Below are 27,144 nucleotides of genomic sequence, written 5' to 3'. Positions count from 1 at the left end.
GCCTCCTATGACTCTAACAATGAACTTTAAATAGGAAAGTGCTTCAATCATCAGAGTAAAACATTCTTTAAAAAAATAAGACGTCAAAAAGTAAAGCAAAATCTTTTTACCAAAATAATTCTTTCACTTTTCAAATTGTTTTCTCCACAAGCCAATTTAATAAGCAAGTAAAAGAGTCATCCTCTATTGGCTTAAAGAAAGAGTGTCACTCAAATTACTGCTTTTTCACTTGCCCTTAATTTGAGCGGAAAAAGCTAAGGAAAATAAATGACTTACAAATGCCAAAGGAAGGTCAGTCTATGACATACACAGACTAAGGCTCTTTGGATAATCTAACATATAATCCTTTTAATATATTAGTGACAGTTGTATAGAAAGAATACGACTAAAATGTTTATAACAGTAACCTACTCAGAGTAAAGCAATAAATAATATCTACAAAGAATATAATTTAACTTCTCAAAACTATTTTCTTAAAACCAACAAGTTTCTTTTGAGACCTCGCAATAAAAGTCGACATCATTGTCATTTGGCATAAGCTCGTTCAAGTCCCCACCATCAGCACCGCCTTGCTGGGTGAGAGGGAGCTGGCTGGGCGTTGAACTCATTCAAAATACTGCCTTAGTCATAGTCACTATCATCTTAATTTAAGGCATTGCAAAAGTTACCAAGAGCTAGATACAGCGCATTCTAAATAAAATGTCTGCCACAGATGCATTAAGGCATAAATATTACAGCCTTGAGCCACAAAAAAAATGGGGAAAATATGCCACTTACATAGGCCACCTTTAGCCAAAGGAATTAAAGAAGAACTTATCACCTAAAAATGAGACTAGTCGGCAAATACTGCAAGGGAACATCACAAGGCCAAGGCCAAGGACCAAACCCAGTGAGGTCTGGATTTCCTTCTCAAACCTGGGATTCAAGTCACGTGGCCCTTCACAGCCCTCCCTGCTGGGTGCAGAAGCAGCTGGCGCAAACGTTGCTACAGTGGAAATGTGCCCCCTGCTCCCCCTACTCTGCCAAGAACCGTGCGCTCCCCCACTGATGCTGTCACCAGTGGGGACAGCCCTTCGGACCTCCTGCCTGGGCTCCGCAGGCCAGTATCGCACGTGAACCGCTAACTAGTTGCTGGGGCAGGCCAGGAACGCAGCGCTGCAACTGGCGTGAAGCCACGAGCCAGGAACGCCTCCCACACCAACGCACCCGACCCCTCGCCTAGCAAGTGCACCCTTCACAGTTCCCTTAGAAATGTCACTCCCCGGCTGGGGCAGGGGCGAGATGCGCCTCAACTCCTTCTGCTCGGAGCAAATGACCGCACGTGAGGCCCGAGCTGCAGCCGCGGCGCCCAGAACCTATCCTTTAATGGGGACGCCGGCTCCGCACCGCTGTCGAGAGGCTGCTCGGGGCGCTATGTGGAGGCAGGGTGAACGTCCGGGTTCTCAAAAGGCGGCAGTGGCTCTCTCCAAAAGGTGAAATTACTGAAAGTATCCGAACAGGGGAAGTCTGAAGAGTGGCTTCTTTTCAGCAGCGGGAAAACGTGGTCAACCACTTCACAGAGCCGCACGTACCTGGAAGGGAAACGGCTGCGTCACGGCCACTGAACAGGTGCGCCTAGCAGATGGGAGGAACCCACCACCCCAAGGGGCGGACCGCCTACCTGACGCGACTGAGGCAATTCTAGATAATGTCTAATTCATTGATCGGAAATCAGAGCCGAGAATGAAGAGTATGCAAAGGAGGATCGGAGAGGGCTGCGTGGAAGGGGAAGGCGGGACTCGACTTCACTTAGAGGACGGGGGCAGGGGGCAGAGGACGGCAGCAGGAAGTCAGCACGGCCAAGGGACAGCCGCCTGCTGCAGCGTCACATATGGGGCCTCGGGGAGGGGAGGAGTGGCAGACAGGGCACATCTCTGGGGCACCAGACAGAGATCACTTCACTGTACACTGAGAGACACTGGGCCCTGGGGTTAAGGAGACACAGACTCGGCCTTCAGCTCTGCCATTTAACAGCTGTGTCATCTGGGGCTAATGACTTCGCCTCTCTAAGCCACAATTTCCTCCACTATAAAGGGAGGAAAATGAAAACTGTGCCACACTGCTAATATGAGAAGTAAATAAAATAATGCACACGACAATAAAATAATGTTTACTGAATACTCAATATAGGTATTTGACAACAAATTATTAACATGTCTTAGGGAAAAAAGCCCCAGTTGTAATGAGGGCCCAGAAACAAAGGATCTACTCCTGTCTCGCTTGCTGTGTAAACTTGGGCAAGTGTGTTGCCCTCTCTGGGCTCAGGTCCTTCATCTTCACGGTGTGTGGAGCTGGACTAGAGCAGGTTTCTCAATGCTCCCTACGACATTCTCTCACTCTATTAAAGTCTACACACTCCTGAGAATGTTCGTGTTAGTTTCTGTGGCCTGTACTCCAAAAAGTACGCTGCTATATTGAATATGCATGTTCAGACCTCCGGGCACCTCCAAACAGAGACCCTGACACACGCAGCTTTCTCTAGATTCCTCCTTGACTGTCACCGGGTCCCTCTCCAGTTCCAATCTGCTAAGAACTTAAAGGGGCTTTCAAAACCCAAACTCCAGGAATTAGCATGTTGTGAGGCATAAAATAACTTACTAAATAAGGATGAGTGTGTGTGTTTAATGAAGGACCTACAAAGGATTTACGAGAAACAGTGTGCTTGCACAAAATGAGAAAAATGTCTTTTAATATAAAACCAAGAATTATGTCTTTCCTGGGAATTAAAACAAACCAACCAATTTTTAAAATACCTCCAGCTTTAAGGCCGACTTATGTGCGGTCTGTGGTCATGGCGGGAGGCAGCAAGCAGCTCCCTGCCAGGCCGCGGTGGGTGCTAGAACCAAACCCGCCCCCACGGGCCGTGAGCGGCGGGCAGAGCTCCACCTGCTCGGCTCCCTCGGAGCGGACAGCGCTCAGCACTGCTGCGCACAAACTCCAGGGACAAAGCTCTGAGCTTCTCCCCTGCACGGCCCCTCCTCCATCTGAAGATGTTTCAGACGACTGTCCTGGGTTCCCAGTGACAAGCACCTACTGGGCTTACAAGTAGCTGTGCCACGCTCAGTGTCAGAGAAATGTGTGCTTCCCAGGGGAGGAGAGTTTCTCTCTCACGGGAACAAACCCAACCCCAGTCCAGGTGTAAGGTGACAGTATTCTTTGGCAATATGTCAATGTGCTCCCAGGCAGAGCTCTGCCCTGTAACCCCAGGGTCTCAGCAAACACAGTAACCTCAGCGGCCGCTCAGGCAAACCCTATTAGGTGCTGGAATCCCTCTTTCCACAGAAGTCACTTTGCCACTTCTGGGCAGTGTCCTTTTGGATCCTAAAAAGAAATCCACTAGATGCTCTTCAGACTAAGGACAGCCTTCCACGTGGGAACACACTGCATGGAAACGAAGGAGGTGGGAGAACAACGAGGACATTGTCAGGGGCGGCCATGAGAACAGGGAGGAGGCAGAAACTGCAAGGAAAGGGCCAAGGACGGAACTGAGTCCTGCTGCTTCTCTGCCAGTCAGGACTTGGCCTGACACTGACTCACCTACCGCAGGACGGTGGGATGCTCACCGTCTCTCCCCACACACCTTGAGGGCCACTTGGCCGCTGGCAGGGCTGTGGGGTGATGAGGCTTGGGGGCAGCCCCGGGCTCCCATTAGCCCACGGCTGCCCTATTGATGCTGGCTCAGAATCTCACTGGCCTCATCTTCAAAGTGAAAATCTGCCCTGGAGGAACTTGGGTCTCCAATCTGTCTAAAACCACAGGAGGTGCCTGGAGTAGACCAACCCTTAGGAATTCACTAGATCCAAACTCCCCCAGTCTAACTCCTCCAGCCAAATAGGACCCCAGCAGGCTCCCTGGGGTCACTCAGGCCAGAGACTCGTTCCAGGTCTGCACAGACCAGACCAGAGGTATTGCAGCCTCCGAAATGGATGAGGCGAGGAGACAATGGTCTGCCTGGGCTGACGTCGTCACCCAGTGCCAACACCCCAGCATGTGGAATGAGGAAGTGCTCTCCACGCTAGGAAGTTGGGACCCCAAAGTAAGAAGTGATAAAGTCAAAGAGTGGGTCTACAGCAACCCAACATGCCTCACTAAAAAGCAGCAATCCAGCATAGCCCACTGACTCAGGAACTCTGGGCTCTGACCAAAAAGGAGGGGAATTCTTAAGAATTACACAGCAACGTTTCTGGTAAGAAATACTCGGTCTGCGAAGAGATATATATTCCTCATCTTTAAATATAGCTTCACATGCTTCAATTTGGTTACATTTCTAATTCACATTCTAGGCTTTCAAACCTAACTTGGCAACTCTAAACTACTAGTTTTCGAATTCACTCCATTCCATTCTGTAGCAGAATCTAACCACTAGTTTAAATTTTAAACCCCCAGAGGAGATCTGATTTAATTCCAATTCTCTAAAAAGTAAGTTTTGGACAAAATACAAGAAGTTAAAATATATTTTTCCTTATAGGAATTAAAGATTAAAATATAAACAGCAAAGGATTAAAAAAAATGGTATATTGTAAACTGTAAAGCACCGTTTCAAGGTAAGCACATCCAGTGTGCACGATACTCACGATGAGATGTTGGTCTTAGCGTGTTCCTGTACTAGTTCTCCTTTAGGGTTGACGGTAAATATTCTATTCAAAGACACTCCTACTTGCTTGTATGAATACACATCCTGTATTTGGTAAAGATGATTTAAAGTTTTAATTAGAAAAAAAGAGTTAATTGTAAAAACAAGTACATGACATTTCTGATTTGATGTATTATCATCAAATTTTCATGAACCAGAGCTACACCTCAAAGTAGTATAGCAAAAGAGTATCCTTTGCTGGGAAACTATTTAATGAGCTTTCCTCTCTGGGCCTTAATTCCCTCATCTGTTCAGGGACTGAGTTAAGGAGTAGACAACCGATCACGTGCCCTGTAATTCTAACATTCCTTAAGGTTATTCTCTGACCCATTTTCCCATTTCATGAAAATCTGTCACATGACTTTCAAAAGTAGGAGGATTTTCTAAGTAGTTAGTACCCAACTATATTCTCTGGGATACTGAACCTTCCTGTAAATTTGGGCAGTGCCTGCAAAATCTCAAAGCATTTCTTCCACCATATGAGACGATATTGTACTCTTAAAACCTGAGAGGCTAAATTCGCTGTCGTGGTTAGGACTGGCTTCATGGTTCCCTTCTGGTAGCAAGGATACAATCCTATGAAGTGTTCTTGTTTTACTCACTGAACAAGTCATTTGGAATTTGGAGTTTCAACTCCCACATTTCAAGCTTCCACCCACTGGCCAACCCTCAAAGGACAGCAGAGGCTACAAAGTAACTTCCAATCCCCTTGTCTTTAGCTGTGAGCAAGTGACTATTTACCAGACTACTTTTCACAGGACAAGTCTGGCCTTCCACGCAGTTCTAGGCCAGGGCTTTCAGAAAAGGCAGCGATTTCACCAGTTCTCATATTCCCAACCTACTACTTACAGCCGGTCGGTTTCCGAAAGCAGCATAGAAGGGCTCTGTATTTGGGAAAAACAGGTTCTTGATGTCTGTCAAACACTGGACTTTAAACTTTTCCGGTTTCTTTTCAATCACTTCTCTGTTAAAACAAACAAATAAATTATAGATTAGCACGATAAGCTTCGTTAGCATCAGACTATTTTTAACTGCCAAAGCTGCAGTGACAACAAGAACACTTTCATATCTTTAAAAGTTAAATACGTCAAAGTCAGTTGAGCCCTCCCAGAAAGGCACTAGACACAAAGAGAATCTGTGCTTTCAGGTTTCCCCACAAAGAAAGCACTAAGGACGAATCAATTCACCAGAGTTCTGCCAGTCCTCCATGGAGCAAAGAGGGAGCATCTCCAAACTCATTTTATGAGGCTAGCATAACCTCAAAAATAGAACCTAAAGAAGAAAAGCAGGAGCCAAGTGTGGGCCAATCTCATTTGTGAATATAAGTGCAAAAATTCTAAATATATACACATATGCAAACTGCAGCAATGTGCAAAAGCTGGGTTTATTCCAGGAATGCAAGAGTAACTTCATGTTTTAAATCAATTAATGTAATATAACACATTATCAGTTTAAAAGAGAAAAAACATGATCATCTCAATAGATACAAAAAGGGCATTTGATACAACTCAACATCCAATCAGGACGAAAACTCTTAAACCAGGAATAGAAGTAAATACTCAAAAACCTAGAGTGAACATCCTATTAACAGTGAAACAATGGTGGTTTCTCTTAGTGTTCCAATTCAATACTGCACTTGCTAGTCCAAGCCAATGCAATAACGTAAGAAAAATATATAAAAGTTATGAGGATTAGAAAAAAGCATTAGGGTGGAAATGGTCATTATTCACCAAAAAATGACTATCCACATTAAAAAAAGAACCTGCAGATAAGTTACCAGGATTAATAAGAATAAGGTTAATAAGTCAATGTACAAAAAAAATCAATATACAAGAATCAATTGCATTTTCATGTATCAAAAACAGATAGAAAAGGTAATTGTGTAAATATTATTTTAAATAGAATTTTACAATATCAAATGTCTAGGAATAAACCTAACAGAAGATGTGCCAGACCTTTATGGATGAAATTATAAAACTTCATTGAAATATATTAGGGAAGACCTAGATAAATGAAAAAATAGAACATTCTTGAATTGGAAGATTTGATATTATCTTGAGATGTTAATTCTCCCTAAATTAATCTGCAAATTTAATCAAACTCACAACAGATTTTTGTATGTTTTTGTGGAACCTGATTCTAGCCAGGACACTTCTGATGGGAATGCAAGGGGCCCCCAAAGCTCTGGTAGCTGAGCCACCACGGTGCTGCTGGTCAATTTGTCTAGCCCCTTGCCCGGGAACAAAACAGACAGCCCAGAAATAGAACCACACACTTGATTTACGACCATCATGATGTCTCAAAGCAGCAAGGAAAGGTCAGTCTTTTCAGTAAATGATGCTGGGACAAATAATGTCCATATAGGAAAAAAACAATTAATTTGGAGCCCGACTTCACGCTACCTGAGTAAATCAATTCCTGGTAGATTATACAATAGACCTAAATGTGAATGGCAACACCTTTAGATAAATACAGGAGACTGTCTTTATGCCCACAAGTCAGGGAAGATTTTGTTAAGGCACAAAAAGCACAAACTACAGAGGAAATGATATGTTCAACTACATGAAACTGAATTTACGGTCATTGAAAGCCATAAACTTGGAAAAGACATTTACAGCACTCATAACAAAGGCTAAGGATACAGAATATACAATATGCTCTTCCAAATCAAAAAGAAAATGGGGGGAAAGATTTGAACGGGCAATTCACAGAAGACGAAGCCCAAATGACCAATAAACATATGAAAAGAGACATTTCACACCTACCACCTACCGGACTAGCAAAAATGTGAAAGTCTGACAACACGTTGGCAAAAGAGTAGAGCAAAGGAAACACTTACAAACTGCGGCTGGGGGCACAGACTGGTTCAACGACTGGAGCACAGTTCGGAGTGGCCTATTAATAATGAAGCTGAGTGTGTGCATGCCCTGTTGGCCCAGCAATTCCAGTCCTAAGGATGTACCTAAGAGCAACTGCTGCACATGTGCCCCAGACAACACACGCAGGAAGTGCTGCTTTTAACAGCAAAACGCTGTGTATGACTCAAGTATTCATTAACGGTAGAATGGATGAATAAATTGTGGTAGACTCATACAACCAGACACTATGCGAAGCAAAGATGAGTGAATTATAGCCACACACAACAATCTGGGCAACGTTAAGAGTGAGCAGAAAAAGCAAGCCCCAGAAGAAAACAAGATCCCGGCTACACAAAGTTCACAAGTGTGCACAATTAAACATATGGGTTAAGACTGCAAACGTGTGATGAAACTATTAAGAAAAGCAAGGAATGGTTAACACGGAATTCAGGGACAGAGGTTACTCCTGGGGGTGGGGAGTGAGCACAGCAGGGACTTCAGATGTGACGGTGAGTCTGTCTGCTCTAACTGGGTGGCAGGCACCCTGGGGCTCATGCTGCATTATCCTTTATACCCTGCATAGACTTTATCGATATTCTTCTGTACCCACTCAAAAGTGTCGTTCAGAAGATGATAATGATGATGGAGAACCAAACTGAGTGTCAGACCCAAGGGTTGGTCCTGGCTCTGCACTGCTTTCTGTGGGTTCCAGGGTCCTCATTAACACTAATTGAGGGTCTTGTATTCTACGTCTCAGTACCTCATAGATAGATACATGAACGACTGCATGATATGTCTCACACTTCAATCCACTGGGGGAAACCACCCAAATTCAACTTCTATCTTCAATCTTCAATCTCTCTCTCTCACACACACACACACGCACACACTCTCTCTCTTTGGAGGATGTCCACCTGCATACTTATGGGGGTAAGTGGTGCACAGTAAGTAAGCACCTCCTTGGCCCGATGCCACCCACTTCCCTGAAGGTGCGTGACTCCTCGTTGGGTAGAGTGGGTACCTAGGGAGTAAGTAGTGGGGGCTGTTGAGAGTTGCTGTGGTGACCTGTATACACTGTGCCTTGGCAAATCCTATCTCTGATGATCTGAATTTGCAAACAGTCACTAGTCATTCACCTCACCCTAGAGGTAATTTTACTCTAGCAAACAAGTGTCATTTGTCCACTTTTCACAGCGGCTCAGAAACCCCAAAAAGAAAATGACAAAGTTATCTGTAGAATAATTTCTTCTTTCCCAGAGCTAGAGGCCGGCGTCTGTTGTTGCCTAACTCACTCCAGAAGTCCAACTCTGCGCAGTAACCCAGAGGCAAGGGAATTAGCAAAGGCTACGTGTCCAACCTCACCCACCAGCTGGACTCACCAGCAAGACACCCCGCAGCAGACTGGAGCCGGACTTGTTAAGAATGCACATTGTACTAAGAGATGGTTTACGGAAACGGTCTGAATAGCTCTGTCTCCACAGCCAGACAGGGTAGGTAATGAGAGAATCACATGACTCAACTCCAATTTCTACCTTAACAGGAGCAGCTGGCTCCTGAACCGAGAGTAGGTATGTGACACAGATCCTCTCAACTCCTTTCAGACGTACTTCCTAGAATCATAGCATTGTGGAGCTGAAAAGGACCCTCGAGATCGTCTGATCCAACCTCCTCGTCTGGCACTTGAGGACGGAGCCTCAGAGAGGAGGGGCACTGACTCTCTAGTCACGAGCAGCCTCGTCAGCCGCCAAGCAGCGCCAGAGCTCACGGCGCCTGCTCCCACTTCGGAGCGCTCCCTGCCCTCCCATGCTGACAGCTTATTTTTGCCGAGTGTGCGACATGCACACCCACCCACTACATCCCTTTCCCTTCATTTTAATTTAAACCTAGGCAGCATAGCCAGACCTGCACCCAGGGAAAGAGTCTTGCTAAGGAAGGTCATCTGGGCTCACGGCACACTTAGCCATTAATTCTAGAAAATCTGCAGGGCCGCCCACATATGAATGGCTTTGCCTTGGCGGTAGCTGTGCAAAGGGCTAGGCTGGTGGCTACACGCCACAGAAGCACCTCCATCTCCCAAGAGGACATACAAATTATGGGCATTAGTTTTTTTTAAAAAATTCCTCATAGGGAAAAAGTAATATATCTTAGACAATGATCTTTAAATAAGGAAATGAAAAGGATCACTTTAAACGTATTTTTAGTGGTAGGATGTCAGAGTAATAATGTCAACTTTTTACTTAGCCTAGCAAAGCCTTAGTACCTAGCATATGCTACTGGGTAGCCTATTGCAAATTGTCAGCATGGCTTACAGCCACAATTTCATTAAACTGTCAGGATTTCTACTTATCTATGGTGCCATGATAGCTCTTAGGATTTGAAATACACTAGGTTTTGCCTGAATTTTCTCCCTAGAATGTGCAAGTTTCAATTCAAGATCTTTTAGTACAGGAAAAAAAGTACTGCTCACACAAAACCGAGCCGTGATGGAAAAGGTATCTATAGAGCTAGAGAGAAACACTGAAGAATGAGAATGGCATTTGGGGTTCCTCTAGGTTTTTCCACCGTTTGCATGGTTAGCAACAGCAAGCAGCTAATCTGGTCCTTAAATGCAGGCAAAATGATGCCACAGCCTCTCCTCAGGTCTCAAAGACCAAGCATGGGAGAGTTATCATCAGCATTTAGCAGGGACCAGCGTTCTGTTTGACCACAAGAAATCACACTTTGAGAGAAGTCTGGGAAACTGCCCTGGGCCGCAAACTACAAAAGTCCAGAGTTTTCCTTCCCCGATTCCATGGGACCAGAGTCGGTCTGGCTTAGGCTTAGCTGCCTTAAATACAGCCCAGAAGGTGAAGGAGGAGAGTGATCAGAAACTGGCCAGTGGCTCTGAGAGGACCCTTAAAATACACAGTATTTCTAGAACCCTGAGAGAGAGAACCGCAAGTGTGACAGAGCTCGAGTCCAGGCGGACGGTGGGGGTTGGTAGAGGGGCCACTTAGCCCAAATTAGGTTCCCCAGCGAGATGAGATATAAGCTGCTTCTCCAAGGGCCACTGAGACTCAGTGCCCCCCAGGGAAAGGGGGAGCGGAAGAGCCACTCCAAAACAGGGGAACAGCATGTGCAAAGGCTCCAAGTAGAGAACACCACCTGGGTGGTGGGACTGATTCGTAGGAACCGGGGAGAGACAGGACTGGAGACAGGGAGGGGCAGGGCTTGGGGAGCCCCAAGTGCCCCGAGTGAATCTGGACTTTATCCCCAGGGCACAGAAGCCAGCAGAGGGTCCTGCCAGGGATAACAGGTGAGGCCTGCACTTAGAATGATTTTTTTGGTGCCTGCTACAGAGCATGGGTGATGGGGGGAGAAGGCCAGTGAGGTGGCCCGAGGCTAGGAGGGCAGCGGCCGGAGCAGCCGGCGCGGTACCTGTGCAGGGCGGAGAACAGGCTGCTGGGGCTGAGCAGCAGTGGGCCCTGCGGCAGCACCGTGCCCCGCTCGTTGACCCAGTGCAGGTAGCCCCGAGTCATGTCCGCCATGCCGATGGCACGGGCAGAGCAGTAGAGAAACTTGTAGCCGTTTCTGGAAAAGAGACAAAACATTCACCGTTAGTGACATCACAAGACAGAAGCTTTTTGCATTCGCAAACCCCGACCCCCATCTGTGTCGTGCAGAATGGCACCGTTGCAAGTTCCTCCCCATGTGAAAGTCCACGGGCCACAAAATTTGATTTGCAATTGAAACAAGCCCAAGTGCATTTCACTGTGGTTCACGAGGTGTTTTCACATTCCCCACTTTAATCCTCACGAGGACATGGTTGTGGGGTGCTTTCCCCTGGTTTTGCTGCTATAGAAACTGAGGTTGAGAAGCATCAAACCAGCCAACCCTGTCCCTGTTCCCAGCTAGGGCCACCGACCCTGTGACAGGTCCACGGCTGCCTGCAATTCATACCCTAGCTCCAGCGCTGAGCCCATGCTCCCCTCAGACTCCCTCACTCAACACCCCCAAATCCTCCCCTCTCTTCTGGATAATTCCCACCAGCACATAAATATGCCATATCCTTGCTCATCTCATCCTATAAACAAAGCAAACAAAAACAACCACAAAAAACATCCTCAGTCTTTCTCCAGCTAAGATCCCCTTCTCTGGTATGCTTGGCAAGAAAGTTCCTCCACAGAGCTGGGCACGGGCACTGGCCCCACCACTTCACCCACTTCCTCCCCACCCACTCCAAGCAGTCTCCAAATCCCCTCTGTCCCTGTCCCTATGAAAGTCACCTAGATGCCATCTCGCCAAATCCTGGCACCACCTCTCAATTCTTGCAGGAAAAGACTTCCCAGTGGCATCAGACCCTGGGCTCATTCTCCCTCCAGAGCACCTTCGTCACTCAGCGCCCAGGACCCACAGTCTCCAGGCCGGCTCCTCCTCGTAGCCATTCCCGGACAGATGCATAGTCACCTTGGCCACTTCTGTCTACTCCACCCAGCCTCAAAACACGCAAGCACCCTGGGGTCTCGGTCCTCATTCTTCTCACCACCCCCACTCCCCAGGCCGTCCCACACTACTGCCCTGTCCACACCACTGTGGCTCTTGGCCTCCACGGTGGCAATAGCTTTGAACCATCTCCCTGTTCCTATCACATCTCCACATGGTACCCTAAGAAAACAAAATCCAATCCACTCACACTCAAACCTCCCCCGAAGGTTTGCCATCTCTTGCAGACGTAATCCACACCCTCCTTTGCCATGGCCTGCAAAGCCAAGAAGACCTGGCCCCTGCCTCCCTCTGCCACCCCCCCTGCCAGGGCTATCGAACCCCTCATTCCCGGCAGCATCCCTGCAACCCTCCACGCTCACTCCTGCACCGGCACTTGCTTGTGCTGTTCCTCCTGCTGGAACACGTTTCCCTCGACTCCAGGGCCCCCTCGCTTACCTCATCTAGGTCTCTGCTCAAAGCCCACCTCCCCAGAGGGCCCTTCCTGTGAGCCCACCCATGTCACGAAACACCCACCCTCACTCCTCACCCTGGGCACCAGCCCCCGGCTCAGCCTTCTTTCTCCTCACAGCACTGATCACCGATACTGTGTTACAGTCCTTGCGTCTGTGTCACTCGTTCATCCATAAACCCCACGGGAACAGGAGGTCTGCTGCATTCCTTGCTATGACCCAGTGCCAAAACAGTGCTGGGCATACAGTGGACACTTCGTGACTATCTGCTGAATGGGCAAATAAACTACTCACTTCTTAGCTGACTTATTGTTCTACCATGAATATTTTATGGTGGCCAAAAGACTTGTCTCTAGAATTGCTTAATAATACGGTCTTTAAAACCAAGAAACAGGAAAGTTTTAACAAAAAAGGCATCTAGAAATATCAGCTTGTTTGGAATATAAGAATCCACCTTTGTATTTTAGCTGTCTAATTAATGCAATCTTTCAAAAAACTCTATTTCTATGTATAGCTCTTCACATCAAAGTCCCAAATGCTACCACCTGCAGGGGTCTGAGATGCTAAATTTACTCAAACCTTGATTTTCAAATACATTTCGTAGCTTGATCATGACACTGAGCTGCTGTCAGCATGTGAGCATTCTGCTGCAAGGGCTGTTACTAAACTTAGCCGGGAAACCAGCTCGAGGATGTCCTAACCGGGGAAATGCTTGTTGGTGGCAGCAGGAGTTACTCTTCCACAGCCTTCCCTCCCGCCTTCAATGAAAGCTGTCTGAAAGGCCAACAAGCGTCCCACCAAATGCTCAGGTGGCACCAAGTCTCGAGGGTGCCCTTGCAGGTGACACCCCTCACTCAGAAGGGCAACCAGTGGCAGGACACGCCCTCCAGGCCAAGTCGCTACTCAGTCCGTAGGTTCCCGCCATCGTCCTTTCGGTGCACACTTGCTGAGCACGCCTGTGCAGGCCGTAGGCTGGTCTGGGGGTGCCCATGGGCACGGCACGGCCCTGCCCTGCAGGGGCAGACAGTACTGTGGGAAAAGCCAACAGTCACCAAGCAGGACAGGTGACAGAGCAGAGGCGGGACTCGGGTAGGAAGGCTCAGGTGAACAGAGGGGCAATCCACACACGGGGATGGCCCTGTTCCTATGATATTCTTGGCAGCTGTGGCAGGACTCCAGGGACACAGCAATGCAAAACAGGCCCAGGCTCCATGCACAGTTTTCTCCTCCCCTGCGTCCCAGTCTCCACGTCTCTCTAAAAATACTGGCCCAGGGAGATTTAAATCGTTTGGAAAGATTGCCTTTGGGAGCATTTTGCAGGATAAGCTTCTAGATTGGAGTTTCTCAGCACCGGCATCTTAGACTGGACAAATGTTTGTTGGAGAAAGAGGTCCCTATGACGCCACATCGTAGGATATTCAGCAGCGTCCCTGACTCCACGCGCTAAGTGCCAGCAGCATGCCCAGTCATGACAGAACTGTCCCCAGACTGCCATATGTTCCATGGGGGCAAAACCACCCTCCGTTAAGAGCCACTGTTGTAGAGAAAAGGGACCCTGCGGTCCCACTTGCAAGTCCTAAGAGGGATGATCACCAGCCAACTTAAGGAGGGAAGACTCTGTGCCAAACTCAGGTCTCAGCCTGGCCTCCAAGGCCCTCTGCAACTGGCTCCTGCCGACTTTCCTCTTTCGTTTGTTCCCCGCCTCACCCTCGGCGCCGGAGCCTCCCCGCTCCGTGAGCTCACCACACACCTGCCCACCTCCGGCCTCTCCTCTCCTTCCAAACCCAATTCATCCACTAAGACCTGGCTCAAGACCCACTGTCTCACGGAAACCTCTGATACCTCTGGCCAACCCAAATTAATTTCTCCTTCACTCATGTCCTATAAAATCAGCATCTTGGTTCACGCCTATAATCCCAGCACTTTCCAGGGCCGAGGCACAAGGATCACTAGAGGCTGGGAGTTTCAAGACCAACATGGACAACATAGTAAGACCCTAGATCTACAAAAAAATAAAAGTAGTCGGGCATGGCAACATGCGCATATAGACCCAGCTACTCGGGAGGCTGAGGTGGAAGGATCACTTGAGCCCAGGAGCTTGAGGTTACAGTGAGTTATGATGACACCCCTGCACTCCACCCTGGGTGACAGAGTGAGATCCTGTCTCTAAAAAAAAAGAATCACCAATCAGCACCTCCCTCATTGGACCTACCCTCACCCCTCACTGGCTTCTCACGGGGAGCTCTGAACATCTCTCCCCATAGGACCACAAGCCCCTACTCCACATCCCCGACAGCACCTGGGACAGTTCCTGGTGCGGCAGGTGTGCACCCACAGAGCGCGGCTAATCCCTCGGTGTCCCGACTGGGTTTGGCTTGGAAGGCAACGCTCCGCTGTCATACACGGACATGGGTGTAGTGCAGCCACACACCCTAGCAGCAAAGCACTTCCGGGCAGGCAAGCACCTAGGGGATCATCTAGTCTAATTTCTTCATTTGGGAGAAAAGGAAACCAAAGCTCAGTGTCGGAACGTCCTTGGTCCAAGGGCCCAGGGTGGGAGAATGGCTGCCGCTTCCGGAATCTCGGTCCCAACTCCCAATCAGACCATCTGTTCACACGTCACCCTATCTCTTCCTGGCAGAGAGTGACAACTGCAATAAACTAAGAAGAGGTGACATGAAAGAAAGAAAGAGCTGCTGTGGGCAGAAGAGAAGATGCTAACGGGTCTGCTAATGATGATTTCTCACCCCAGGACGCTGTCTCGAGAGGACACAGAGGAACTAATTTGTCTGTGGAAACACATTAAGTATATTCATTCTCGCTAAGTCATGAAGACACTGATTTCTGGTTACATGAATACAAAAATTACATGAAATAAGGTAGAGAATTCAAGTAATTATTGTCCAAATTTAGGCTTCAAAAGATCCATTAGCTCAATGATCTAGATATTTTAGAAAACAGTCCTTCTTTACTTTCCTTCTACTTACTGAATATATTTAAATATGAAGGCGTTTCATGTATCTTCCATTTGTATTTACTATAGTTCTTTGTAATCAATAACCAAGCAAGCTTTATACCTTCTCCATGAAAAAGCTGCCAATCAGCCTTACAGATAATTTCTCATGGGCTGACCATACTCAAACAGGTAGTTCAATTCAGCAAAAAATAAACACAAGAGTCCTTACTTTCTGTTGTTTCCAGGCAAGTGGCTAACTGCAAGACTGATTTCTTCATTAGACAAATACTGCAGGGCACGAAAGGTAAGTGGTTCCCAAATTCAAGGTTAACAACAGCGTCAGGAAAGAGTAACAAGTCCAAAAATGCTGAATTCAATGGCATCTCTTTCCTGGCACTCTAGCGTGCTAAACACATCTCTCTGTATTTGTCTGGGTAATAACAACACAGCTTCAAAAGAATAACTTGGACTCGTTAGAACAGGGGGTCACACGCCCCTGCTAATTCTCAGCCCGGGGCTTCCCCAGCTGTGGCTGCTGAAGACCCTCCAGTGAGGTGGCTTGTGAGAGGTTCCAGGACAGGAACTTACTTAAACCAACTGTCAGCCACAAAAGCCTGCCATCGTGTCCAGCCTGGTCCTCCATGATGGTGACCAAGGCCAACAGGCCATCCAGGGCCCTTGGGTATCCACACAGAGCCCGGCAAGTCCAGGGAGGGGGAGGAGCTGAGAGCCGACCGGGTCACAGATCCCGGCCTGGGGAGGCTTCCTGAGCCGGGCAACACAGGCTGAACACACGCCAATCAGAGGCAAAGGCAGGTCGAGCATGGGCCGCCGCGTGAGCGAAGGCAGGAAGAAGGGAACGAGCACAAAGTGAGCACGTGGTGGGCTCGATTAGAGCAGGAAGGCCTGGGAAGCAGCAGCGGAAGATAAGGAGCCACCCAGAGGCTGGAACTGAAACTGCCGGACTTCGAAAGCCACACAGAGGAACCGGCACTTCGTGCTCTAAGTGCCGAGTGGGGAGGCCCCAGGGCCATGGCCAAGCTGCATTGGAGACGGCGCTGCAGCAGCCCTGGCCATCCCTGCCACACGCACTGGCCTGACCGGGTGCCGCCGCCGACACGTGTCAATGAGCACACAAATGTGTCGTGTCTCCAGATCACGTTCTGTCCCCACCTCCCAACCACAATGATAATACAAAAAGAATTCTGCCATAGTCTCAGATCCTAACTGACAGGTTTCACTCATTCTAGACCTATCAATCAAAGAAAAGAATGATCAGGTGCTCTTTGGTAAGCTATGCGACTGTATTTTTCAAGAAAATCTCTCTTCTGGGGAAATCCAAGACAGACACAAATCAAGACCAAAAAAAAATAAAAGTGACTGTGCTTTCTAAATGTTACAGTAACGACAGAAATAGATTTATGTTCCAACAACCAAATGAATCAGGCTGTGAACTATTTAATATCCTGACCCATGAGGGTTCCTTTCCTTCAACTAAAAATAGATGCAATTTTCAGTGTCATGCAAGTCAGGGCAGCTCATGAGTAGATTAATCCTTCTAAATGTAAGGTCTGCCCATGGCGCGGCTGCGGGGAAGGGGTGTGCACGTACACCGCCTACAGCAGCGCAGATTGGGAGAACCTTTTTAGAGGGCAACTCGGTAATATTGATCAAATCTTTAATGTGTTCGTCCTTTGACTCGGCAATTCTTCTTCTGGGAATCGACTTTACAGCAGCACTTCCCTAAGTGTGTGTGTTTCATTATTTATTTATGTGTAGTTATATATTATAAATATTCTGTGTAAATGCTTATTGCACCACTGCTGGAAACAGTGAAAAAATTGGAAACTACCTACAGGTGCATCAGTAGAGGACTAGTTAAATAAAGTACGGTACATCCACAGAACAGAATCCTGTGCAGGAGCTGAAAAGAATATGGTAATCCTGCATGTAATAAAGCAGACATGATATCAAATTAAATAATCTGAGCACATGTCAGAGGGAAGGGCACGTACACAAATTTTTTTAAGTGCAGCAAGACAGATTCAAACTGTTTGTGGAATTTCCGCTGCGAGGGATGGATTGGCTTCGGGCTGGGCACTAAGAGGTGCTCAGCGAATGCGGGATGGATGGAGGGATAGAGAGATGGAGGGAGGGATGGATGGATGAGGACAGGGAAGTGTATTTCATTCATCTGTGCTCACAGAGTTCCAGAAATAGCCCTGGCTGGTTGCCCATTGCCTATCATCACCAAGGCAGCCAGAGGGGAGCACATCGGCTGGGAATCGCAGGCCTCGGTTTCCACCCTGATATTCACCGAACGTGTGACTTCGTCACTGCCCTCGCCCACGGGAAGATGGGGCTGTCCTGATTCAGACAGAGCCACCTTCCAGCTCCCACCGGCTGGAGAACACTGAGGGAGTGGTTTCACACGTACGGGAGACTCCAGCCCACAGAAAGCTGGAGAAAGTGTGACTAAGTGGGTCAGAGACTTGGTCCCGGCAAGGAGTACGGGGGTGTTTGGTGGAGAGGCTGGGTGTGGAGAATCCTTGAAGGGTTCGGAACTCCAGACGCAGACTAGGACTATGGGAATTGGACAAGTAACTCTAACTCTCTGAGTTAATTTCACTCGTCTCAACACAGAAATGATGTTACATGCCTTTCAGAATTACCATAAGATGTAAGTGAAGGAAAACCTATGCCTGACACAGGACGGCAGTTTGAGAACCCCTCTCCCAACCGACGTCACGGCGGGGGCCCCACGGGGACACTGTTCTGTTCTGGCAGCTCAGGGGAAGAGCTCCAGAGACCAGGTGGACAAGATGTGCGCTGCCGGCTTGGCTCGGGAGACCTGAACCACAGCCAAGCCTTGCTCGGAATCTGCAAGTTTTTAGCCTACAGGAAATGGCTTGGCATACAGAAGCCTGCCGCTTCTTCATCTGGTTACTTCTGACATTCCTCGGTATGAACTGAACCTCAGTCCCGCCCCTAACACCGCACCTTCTGCTTCCTCTGAGCAATTTCTGATTCACCTATATTTCCTTCCTCGTTTCTTGGTACCAAATTCGGTCTGAAGTTGCCGGGATTCAGGGCGCCCACCGGACTCCCCACCGCCACCCCCACACCCCCTCCCTGGTTCACGTGCAGCCCACACCACTCTGCAAGTCACCCAGTGCCCTGGCAGGAAAGACTCTGCATGCACAGAGATGGGAACATACACTCTGTACTTACTGGCTCACTTTATGGTACAGCTTAGCAATGCCCTGGTGGGTCCAATCCTTCCCAAGGGTGGGCAAAATGTGGCCAAGTGTATCTGATCTAAACCAAGATAAAAAAAAAAAATAAAAATCCTGTTCAGGTTCATTGCACCATTCAAGCCTCACAAAATTGCAAACGAGCCCCATGACTTGCTTTCTGGGTAGAAACTCAAGGCCCACGTGATCACGTGAGGGCGCTCAAGGAGGGCTGCGCTCATCCACCTCTAGTGTGATCACGCGCCGAGGCCGTGGCTTGTGAAATCAAAGTGAAAAGGCCACTCGGAAGAGGCAGAGTGGAAGCACCCACCGGAGCAACAGTCGGGGAGATGGTACCCAGGAAACAACTACACCCTGAATACAGCTCTCGAATTCCAGGAACTGAAACTACAGAGGCAGCTCCACCTGCACTGGAAGTTGCACCGCACAAGTCCCACGAAGCTCCCACGGCCCCCAATCAGCTGCACCTACCTGGTGATGGTTCCATCAATATCAGAAATGATGACCTTATCGTCCCAGTTCCACAAATAGATGGTGCCTTCACAGCGGCAGGTGCCTTGGTACTGTGTGGTGACGCTGAAAACCACGTCATTGGGGCCATTCTTCAACTTCAAGCTTTTCTGAAAAACATGAACCACTTGTCTGCTTGGGGGAAAGGCCCACATTGAGGGTGTCTGGCTTCTGTTCCATAAGAAGCAGGATTCGGCTTTGAAAAACGAACCATGACCCTGGGCCATTGTACCATCTTTCTTTCCCCTTCCTTGTTCTAGCTCTTCCCGGGGCTGGACAGGCAACCCTGCACCTGGGTCCTCAGCCCCACTGTACTGCCGTGTGCCCGCCTCCTACAGAGGGCTCCCCTGCCAAGCGCAGCGCCAACTCCAGCCAGTCCTTGCGGATGAGAATCATCAGACGGGGTAAAACGAGAGGCCGTCGGGCTCTGCAGAAAAACTCGCCATTTCAGAATAGGACGGACTTACCACTCCATGACTAAACGGGAAGGGCTGTGATTTGGGGAGACAAATTTACGCCAAGTGTGAAAATATGTTCCCCTAAATATCCATGTTTCAATGATTATTAGACTGACACAAACTGGAAAAAAGAAGTCTCAGGTATCAGTCATGCCTGAAATCCAGAAGAATATAGTCTAAGGCCCAAGGAAATCGCTCCAAGTTCAGAAAGCAAATTTACCTTTTGGCAGTTGTGGGCCAGCTCACTGCACAGACCGCAGGCTGCTGCCTCCGGGGTCCCCCTGCGTTGCTGGCAGGAGCCGTGTGTCACACAGACTCCTGGGGTGCAGGGTCCCACACGTGGCCCAAGTGGGTGTCTGGACCTGTTTCTTACCTTTTCCCATTAGGCACCATCACAACTAAGTCAGACTCCTCACTAACTCTTAGAATACATGCAAAAGACTTTATTCACAAAAAAAAGCAAGGATATTTGCTCACTGACTGGTGGTGGAAACCGTGGAAAATAGGTTAACGTGAAGGAAGGGGCTTTTGATTCAAACTGGTCCCACACATGCACACAAGGGCACTGTAACCAGACGATGCCCCCTGCTACCTGAAATTCTCTGAATTCCATCACAACTGCTTGATTTCCACCAATTTAAAGAGATGCATTTGAGTTAACAAACATTCCTCTTGAAGCGAAAACCCCCTTGAGAGATAGCTCAAGGATCGATAGCTCAGGATCAATGAGCTCAGTCAGGCTGCCTCCTCCCCACACTTGAGAACAAGAGCCTCCAGGGCTGGATTAGAACAAGGGGAAGACAGGAGAGGAAATGCTACTGAGGTGCCCGCCAGGCGGGGCGCTGGAGTCAGCTAGAAACACGGGGCAGGCTGCGGGGCAGCAGGCAGGCTGGGAGGAAAGTGCCGGGAACACCAGGGGCCACGACCCGCACCCCCGCGGCTCTGCAGGACCCCCGAATGCCGGGGACTGACGGGCACGGCCACGTAAGAACGAGAGGCTCACCAGCTGCTCTGAAGTGAGCCGCAGAGTCTTTTTGTAGCTGACGTTAGACAAAAGAGGGAGGTGGCTCGCGCTGGACGGCTTGGCAGCTGCGTGCTCCTCGTCGCTGGAGGATGACTCATGCTTTATTCTGGAACACAGTGATGTCACCACCAATTAGAAAATGCATCTGCGTGGCCATTAAAAATGCATTAGCCCTGAATCAATGACTAAGTCAATCAGGTCTCTCCTGAGCACCGTCTCCTGGGTGGTCAGTCACCATATGGCATTGGCTTTATCAATGGACTCTCCCTACAGCCCCCTCCATACATCTCGTGCATTATTCATGCAGGGCTGCCTCTCCTCATTCACTTGCCCAGTCACCAGCCACCATTGCTCTGTTTTAAGCACGCAGGTTCCTATTCATGACAATTAGGGTTAAACTCCCTCCTGGCCTAGGAAGACACTACGCTCTCTTCTCTGCTTCTCTTCTCTTCCCATCTGAGACTGCAGGCCACGCTCATCAGCCAGTTCCCTGCATATTCATCTCCAGATACACAACTCTCAGCAAGGAGGGCACCTGGAGGACTTCAACAAGTACCAGTGAGAACAAGGAAGACTCACCAGTTCTCCACTCCACAATCCCTACTCAGGTTATCACATGAGCAACGAAAACACCTTATTTGTCTGTGCAGAATCCATAGGCCAATGCCCCTAACTCTTCTAGATTTTTCTGTTTGGGGGGGTGCTAGGAGGTACAGGGTGGGAATCAAGCTCATTTTCTTTAAATAGCTCATAGAAGGCATCCCAGTAATTAGCAGTTCCCAGGAGGAAAATCCTGCTGTGACATAATCCCCAACCTGGTAGTATTAGCTCTGCTTTCCACAATCATTACCTTTGAAAATGCCTTAATACTAGGATGTGCTTAATACGTGTCTCAGACTGAGCGGAAAGGCCGCGTGGCCCCGAAAGCAGGTGTGCTCCAAGCCCTCAGGCGCTTCACTTTCCTGCAAAGCCTGAGGCTCAGCACACCCCACTTGGCAAGATTAGCGCATAACACAGCTCAGCTCATCTTTTTTCTAACTCTTCTTAAAAATGCTTATTGCTATAGCCTCTGGTAACCACAATTCTATTCTCTGCCTCCAGCAGATCAACTTCTTTAGCTCCCACCTAAGAGTGAGAACATGCGATATTTGCCTTTCTGTGCCTGGCTTGTTTCACTAAACATAACGGCCTCCAGTTCCATCCATGTTGCTGCAAATGACATAATTTCATTCTTTCTATGGCTGAATAACATTCCATTGTATATAGGTACCACATTTTCTTTATCCTTCCATCCACTGATGGACACTTAGCCACATCTTGGCTACTGCGAACGGTGCTGCAATAAACATGGGAGTGCAGGTATCCCTTTCATATACAGATTTCCTTTCCTTTGGATTAATACCCAGTCGTGGGATTCCGGAACTGTATTACTATACAGTTCTATATTTAGCTTCTTGAGATATGACCATACTGATTGGTTCTGTGGCTGTATTATTCCCACCAACAGCGTATAAGAGTTCCCTTTTCTCCACACCCTTGCCAGCATTTATTTTTTGTCTTTTTGATAGTAGCCATTCTAACTGGGTGAGATGATTATCTCGCTGTAGTTTTAATTTGCATTTCCCTGATGATTAGTGATGCTGAGCAAAAGAAACTATAGCAAACTAAAAAGCTTCTGCACAGCAAAGCAAACAATCGACAGAGTGAAGGGACAACCTGTTGAATAGGAGAAAATATCTGCAAAGTATTCACCCGACAAGGGACTCAAACAACTGAACAGCAGAAAAACAAGCAATCCCATTAAAAAGTGGGCAAAGGATCCGAACAGACATTTCTCAAGAGAAACCACACCAATGTGTGTCTCATCTCGGTGAGCCCTCACCTCTCAGTGCTAATGTCCTCTCCTCCTCCAGCCTCCTGCCGTCCCCACCTCCCTCCCCGAAGATCTCCTGTGCAACCTGCTGCCTTCCGACCCCACACGTGTTCATTCCAGAAGTGATCCCTACAACGCACTACTGCCCAGTACTGGGGAGGACACTGTCACATGCACCCCCACTTCTGTGTCATTTCTACTGTCTTGTGTGGAGACCTGGCCCCTTCCAGTCCTTCCCTAAGCACCTGCTCCCCGGGCCCCAGAGAAGGCCAGGAGAAGGGCTCCGGGCTAGTGGCCTGGGGCTCATTCAACCAACACTGATGCGCACGGTGCCAGGCGCTGATGCCACAGCAAACAACCTGGTCCCTACCCTCACAGGGCTTTGGTCTAAACCATCACAACACAGCAACCTGGGCTGGAGATACAGATTTGGGGACACTGGGACACAGCCCTGGTGAACAAGCCACAGGGAAGAGACTGCACTGATGGAGAAGGGCAGAGCACAGGCTAGAGTTCTGGTCTGTCGGTGGCAGGGCTAAGCTACGCACAGATGGAACAAAAGCATGACGTTAGGGGCTCATTGTACCTAGAGTGGAGATGGCACAGTGGGTAGAATCTGAAAAATCCAGGTTTTGAGCCCATAGTGACTTTATGCTGTATTACCTTGGACAAATCATGTCTTTGTCTTTCAGCCCTGGTTTCTTCATCAGAATATCAAAAGGAACAAATTGCTTCCGGCCCACCAAAAACTCCAGGCTGCATGCAGGTAACTGCCTGGAAAGACCTGGACTGGGAGGCATGAATCCCAGGAAGGGCCTCAAACAGGTAATTCCTCTCTCAGCCTGTGGCAGCTCATCTGTAAAATGGCACGTTCCAACAGAAGTCCCTTCCAGTTCCAACACCTGCAGATTCCATGCACAACACCGGTTCTTCTGAACCAACGACAACAGAGGTTTTCAGACGGAGCAGACATGGTCCTGGAGCTGCCAGAGCCAAGGTCACAGTGGGCAGGGGGAGATTTCCTTGTCGGGCAGGAGGAGAGTGAGGCTACGGGCCCCCCCATGGCATAGGAAAATGTTTACGTTCCAACCAAACAGTTTGGAGCGAAATGAGAACCAAATGTGAACCAGAGTTCTTGGTGACAACAGATTGATGTGTACCTCTGCCGGCAGGATAAGGACGCAAGGCAGAATAGCTGTTATTCCCATCTGCTGCTTTAAAGAAAAAAAACAAAACTAAATTCGTGCGGCATGCCATGTTTGAAGGAACGCAGAGAGGAAAACACAGATACCAAGGCTAAAATGGGAGCTGTGCAGTTGGCTGTCGGTCGTCTCACTTAGGGCCAGTAAATGGTCTTCTGCGGCAGCCACCTCCCTGACCTTGCTGCCACCTCCCTGACCTTGCCACCCTGCGTGGAACAAAGTGCCTCCCACTCTCAGCGCCCTCTCCACAATCGCTCATTAAATGCGCTTGCTTTACAGTGTCTGCAGGAAGCAGCAAAACAAAGGGCTCGTGTCATTTGAAAATCTGCGTTCAGACGAGTAGCTGTGAACAACACTTAAGTCAGCACTTTGTCACAGTGTGCATTTTTCAAAGGGTATTTTAATTATTTGTATGGTGACAAGCTGTTTGCTCAATTATGGGACTTCGGGGACTGTGCTGTCAATCAAGTCTGTCAATTAGGAAAAACATTCTGACACCTTTTTTTCAAGTCAACTGCATGACTCTAATAAAGAGGATAAAAGTCTAAGATGCCAGCATAAATTGAAAGATTTACACTTCCCAAGAGAACTTTATATCAATTCTTTTCAACATCTCAATTCCTTTTCACAAGGAACTGTGCCTTTTCACAATTCTTAATTTTTCAGGTTTGATAAGGAAGCGTGGTACGACTACTTCAGAATGGCCAATAAGTCCAGCTGTTTCTACTTAACTGGGAAAAGCATTTTTTGTCAATACTGGAATATGACTGTATCAGACAGTAGGAAGATCCAGAACGCTTCAAGTAAGCGGCAGGGGCTGATGTTCCAACTTGGGAAGAGCTTACAAAACTTCTTCCTGCACTCTCCCTGGGGCCTCCCTGCTACAGCTCGGAGGGGTGAGAATAATGTCACGGGACACCAGTGACAGCATCACGCCTCTACATGCGACCCTCTCCCTGTCGTCCTCTATCCCTTGTGAACCTGGCTCTCTGGCCCTCGGGCCCATCTCCCCCTGGGTGGCATATGGCAGGATAGACTTGGCAGACACCCAGCAGTCAGCCCATGGAGCATATTTTAACATATTTAAAACTGCATGGCTTAGGACTGAACGTGTCCTCCAGGTGGCCACAGGCCACCCTCCTGACTGTCCCCCTACAGCCGCCTGCGGGCACCGATCTCCAGCGTGGCCGTGTTGGTCTTCGCTTTCTGAATCACCCTGCTCATGAAGCTGCCCTGAGGATTAAATGAGATGGAGTCTGTGGTGTTGGTGTTATTCTAATCCCCATTTAACAGATGGAGACACAGATAGCTGGATTAATTTGCCGAAGATCACACAGAGGGCTGTCGGACGGAGTCCCTGCTCTTAAGTCCTGCACTGTGCTACCTCCTGTGTTTACAAATTATTGCGAAGGCAAAGAAGCTTCTTAAAATGCATTCAGGAAATCAGGGCACTTCTAGTGCTGCTTAAATTGGTTGAAATTGCTTAGGGCATAGGGTTTTGCATCTTTGCTCTCGTGCCCTGCCTTGAGGTCGAGCAGCCCCTCCTGGCCCCTCTGGGCATGCACCTCGCACTGGTACTTTGCTCAGATTTGTCAGGTAGTTTGCCGGAGGCTGAATGATTACTAAGTGGAAAGCAGGGACTCCGAACCAGATCTGCCTGCCTCCATGGTCTGCTGTTCCCGCTACAGCTCGCTGCCTCCCGCTAACGGGAGTACAGAGCCACTCATTTAGAAACTGCCGGCTTCTGTGCTGGCTGCTTTCTGTATCCCTTCAAAGGACAGCACGTCCCCAGCCCGTGCTCCACCCGGAACCCACCTGCCTCCTCCCCTCCAAGCTCACTCGCAGCCAGACTCAAAATTCCCCACTGGGAAAGGACCCAAGTAATGGTACCTGAGCACCCGTCCCCGGAGAAGGAAGCAGAGACGGGGTGAGGAACGGAACGGGGACACCGAACCTGCAGCCCGCGGTGCCTCCCGCCAGAGTGGCCGTGAGCACGGGAGAGCGCACGCCGCACCGGGGAAGCAAGTGGCACTGCCTGCAGTGTCACCGAGGACAACAGCAAGGTTTCACTTCCAGAACCTCCCAGCCGAGAACGACCTAGTCCACTTAGAGTCACTTTCAAAAACGATCACAGCAGGCCCTGCACACTCGTCCCCACCCCATCCTCTCCGCAGTGCACAACAGAGAAATCAGACTGTTTCCTGCCTGCCACCTACTGAGTGTCTATTTCCCACAAACAATTCTAGAAACAAAATAATTTAGGACACAGAGCCATGGCCAGGAGTCAGAGGACTGGAAGTCTACGCCCGCCCCTCCTATAAGTTAACAACACAGGAGGGAAATCTCAGCAGCTCGGCAATAGTTCAGCAACATTTATGAGACGCCTACTCCGTGCTGGGCACCGGCTCGGCCTCCAAGGTACAAAAATGACTGAGATGTGGGTCTGGCCCTCAGTGAATCTGCTGGCACTTTCTGTGTGCTAAGTAAGAAATGCAATCCTGGGTTTCTTAAGCACAGGAATACTGTAAAAGTGAGGTTACATGTGAAAGATGTTATCAGCACACAGGCCGTTCAGTGCCGACGTGTAGTATAATAATTAGTGGGGAATGGTACTGTCCTCAGAGCAGAGTCACCGCTAATCTCATACAAAGACATTAACCTGAAGACAAAACACCACAAATACTGACCACTATTACCAAATCCAACCTCTCCAGTGCCGAGTTCCAAGAATCCATATCAGTATTTAGAAAAATACCAAAATAAGCCCCGCCAAATATTTAAACTGTAGAGAAAGGCAAGCTTCTTGAGAAGGAAAACTTATTTTCATGGTATTATTAATGCTGCTGTTTATTATTAGGATCTTCATCCTCATCGTCCTCATCTGTGCACGGAGGGCTGGCATATGCCAGGCCCTGGAGAACTGCTCTAGTTACAGCACCTATTTAAGGCTCACGTTTACCTTGTACATTAGCTATTGAAGGGAGTGACTCACTCCATTTTGCTAATGGGAAAAACCAAGCTAAATAAATTGCTCCAGGTCACTGAGTGAATCCCAGGGCCAGAGCTGAAACCCTGCCAGCATCCAACCGGCAGGTGCCATCGCCCTGGACATGGAGAGGGGCTGCAGCATCCCAAGAAGACTCCTGCCATACCTGGTGGCCATGCCCAGCGGGGACGCCTGTTCTCCAGTGCTGAGGCCCTTGCCCGCCAAGCACTGCTCCGGCTTGCTTTCCTGGAGAGGAGAAAAGAAGGGAGTCACGGACGCACCACAGAGGAGGAACTCACACCATGGCTCGCGTGCTCCCGTGGGCTCCCGTGGGCTCCCCAAGGCCCAGGGCAAGCGCCCTGAAGGTGGCCCCTTCCCCAGTGACACACACCGAGAGAGGCCCTGGGAGGCCCTGGG

The 27,144-nt window shown here is 48.7% G+C and overlaps 1 protein-coding gene across 4 annotated transcripts in view; it reads right to left on the bottom strand.

Annotated features, from left to right (window-relative positions):
- Nucleotides 1–1,036: 1,036 nt before the first annotated feature.
- LPIN1 (lipin 1) overlaps nucleotides 1,037–27,144 on the bottom strand; it is a 66,464-nt gene continuing 40,356 nt past the window's right edge. For all 4 annotated transcript variants that reach the window (XM_045549056.1, XM_045549057.1, XM_045549055.1 and 1 more), the window contains 8 exons: nucleotides 26,894–26,973; nucleotides 20,646–20,772; nucleotides 19,146–19,294; nucleotides 18,652–18,738; nucleotides 10,948–11,100; nucleotides 5,522–5,636; nucleotides 4,614–4,717; nucleotides 1,037–1,571 (listed from right to left, as the gene is read on the bottom strand). In XM_045549056.1, the coding sequence (XP_045405012.1) occupies nucleotides 1,412–1,571; nucleotides 4,614–4,717; nucleotides 5,522–5,636; nucleotides 10,948–11,100; nucleotides 18,652–18,738; nucleotides 19,146–19,294; nucleotides 20,646–20,772; nucleotides 26,894–26,973 (975 nt within the window). In that variant the 3' untranslated portion in view covers nucleotides 1,037–1,411. The remainder of the gene's footprint in view (nucleotides 1,572–4,613; nucleotides 4,718–5,521; nucleotides 5,637–10,947; nucleotides 11,101–18,651; nucleotides 18,739–19,145; nucleotides 19,295–20,645; nucleotides 20,773–26,893; nucleotides 26,974–27,144) is intronic.

The sequence above is a fragment of the Lemur catta genome, chromosome 4 (genome assembly GCF_020740605.2).
Source record: "Lemur catta isolate mLemCat1 chromosome 4, mLemCat1.pri, whole genome shotgun sequence".
Taxonomy (NCBI): Eukaryota; Metazoa; Chordata; class Mammalia; order Primates; family Lemuridae; genus Lemur; species Lemur catta.
Note: the sequence above shows the minus strand (reverse complement) of the source record. Positions and strands in the feature narration are given on the sequence as shown.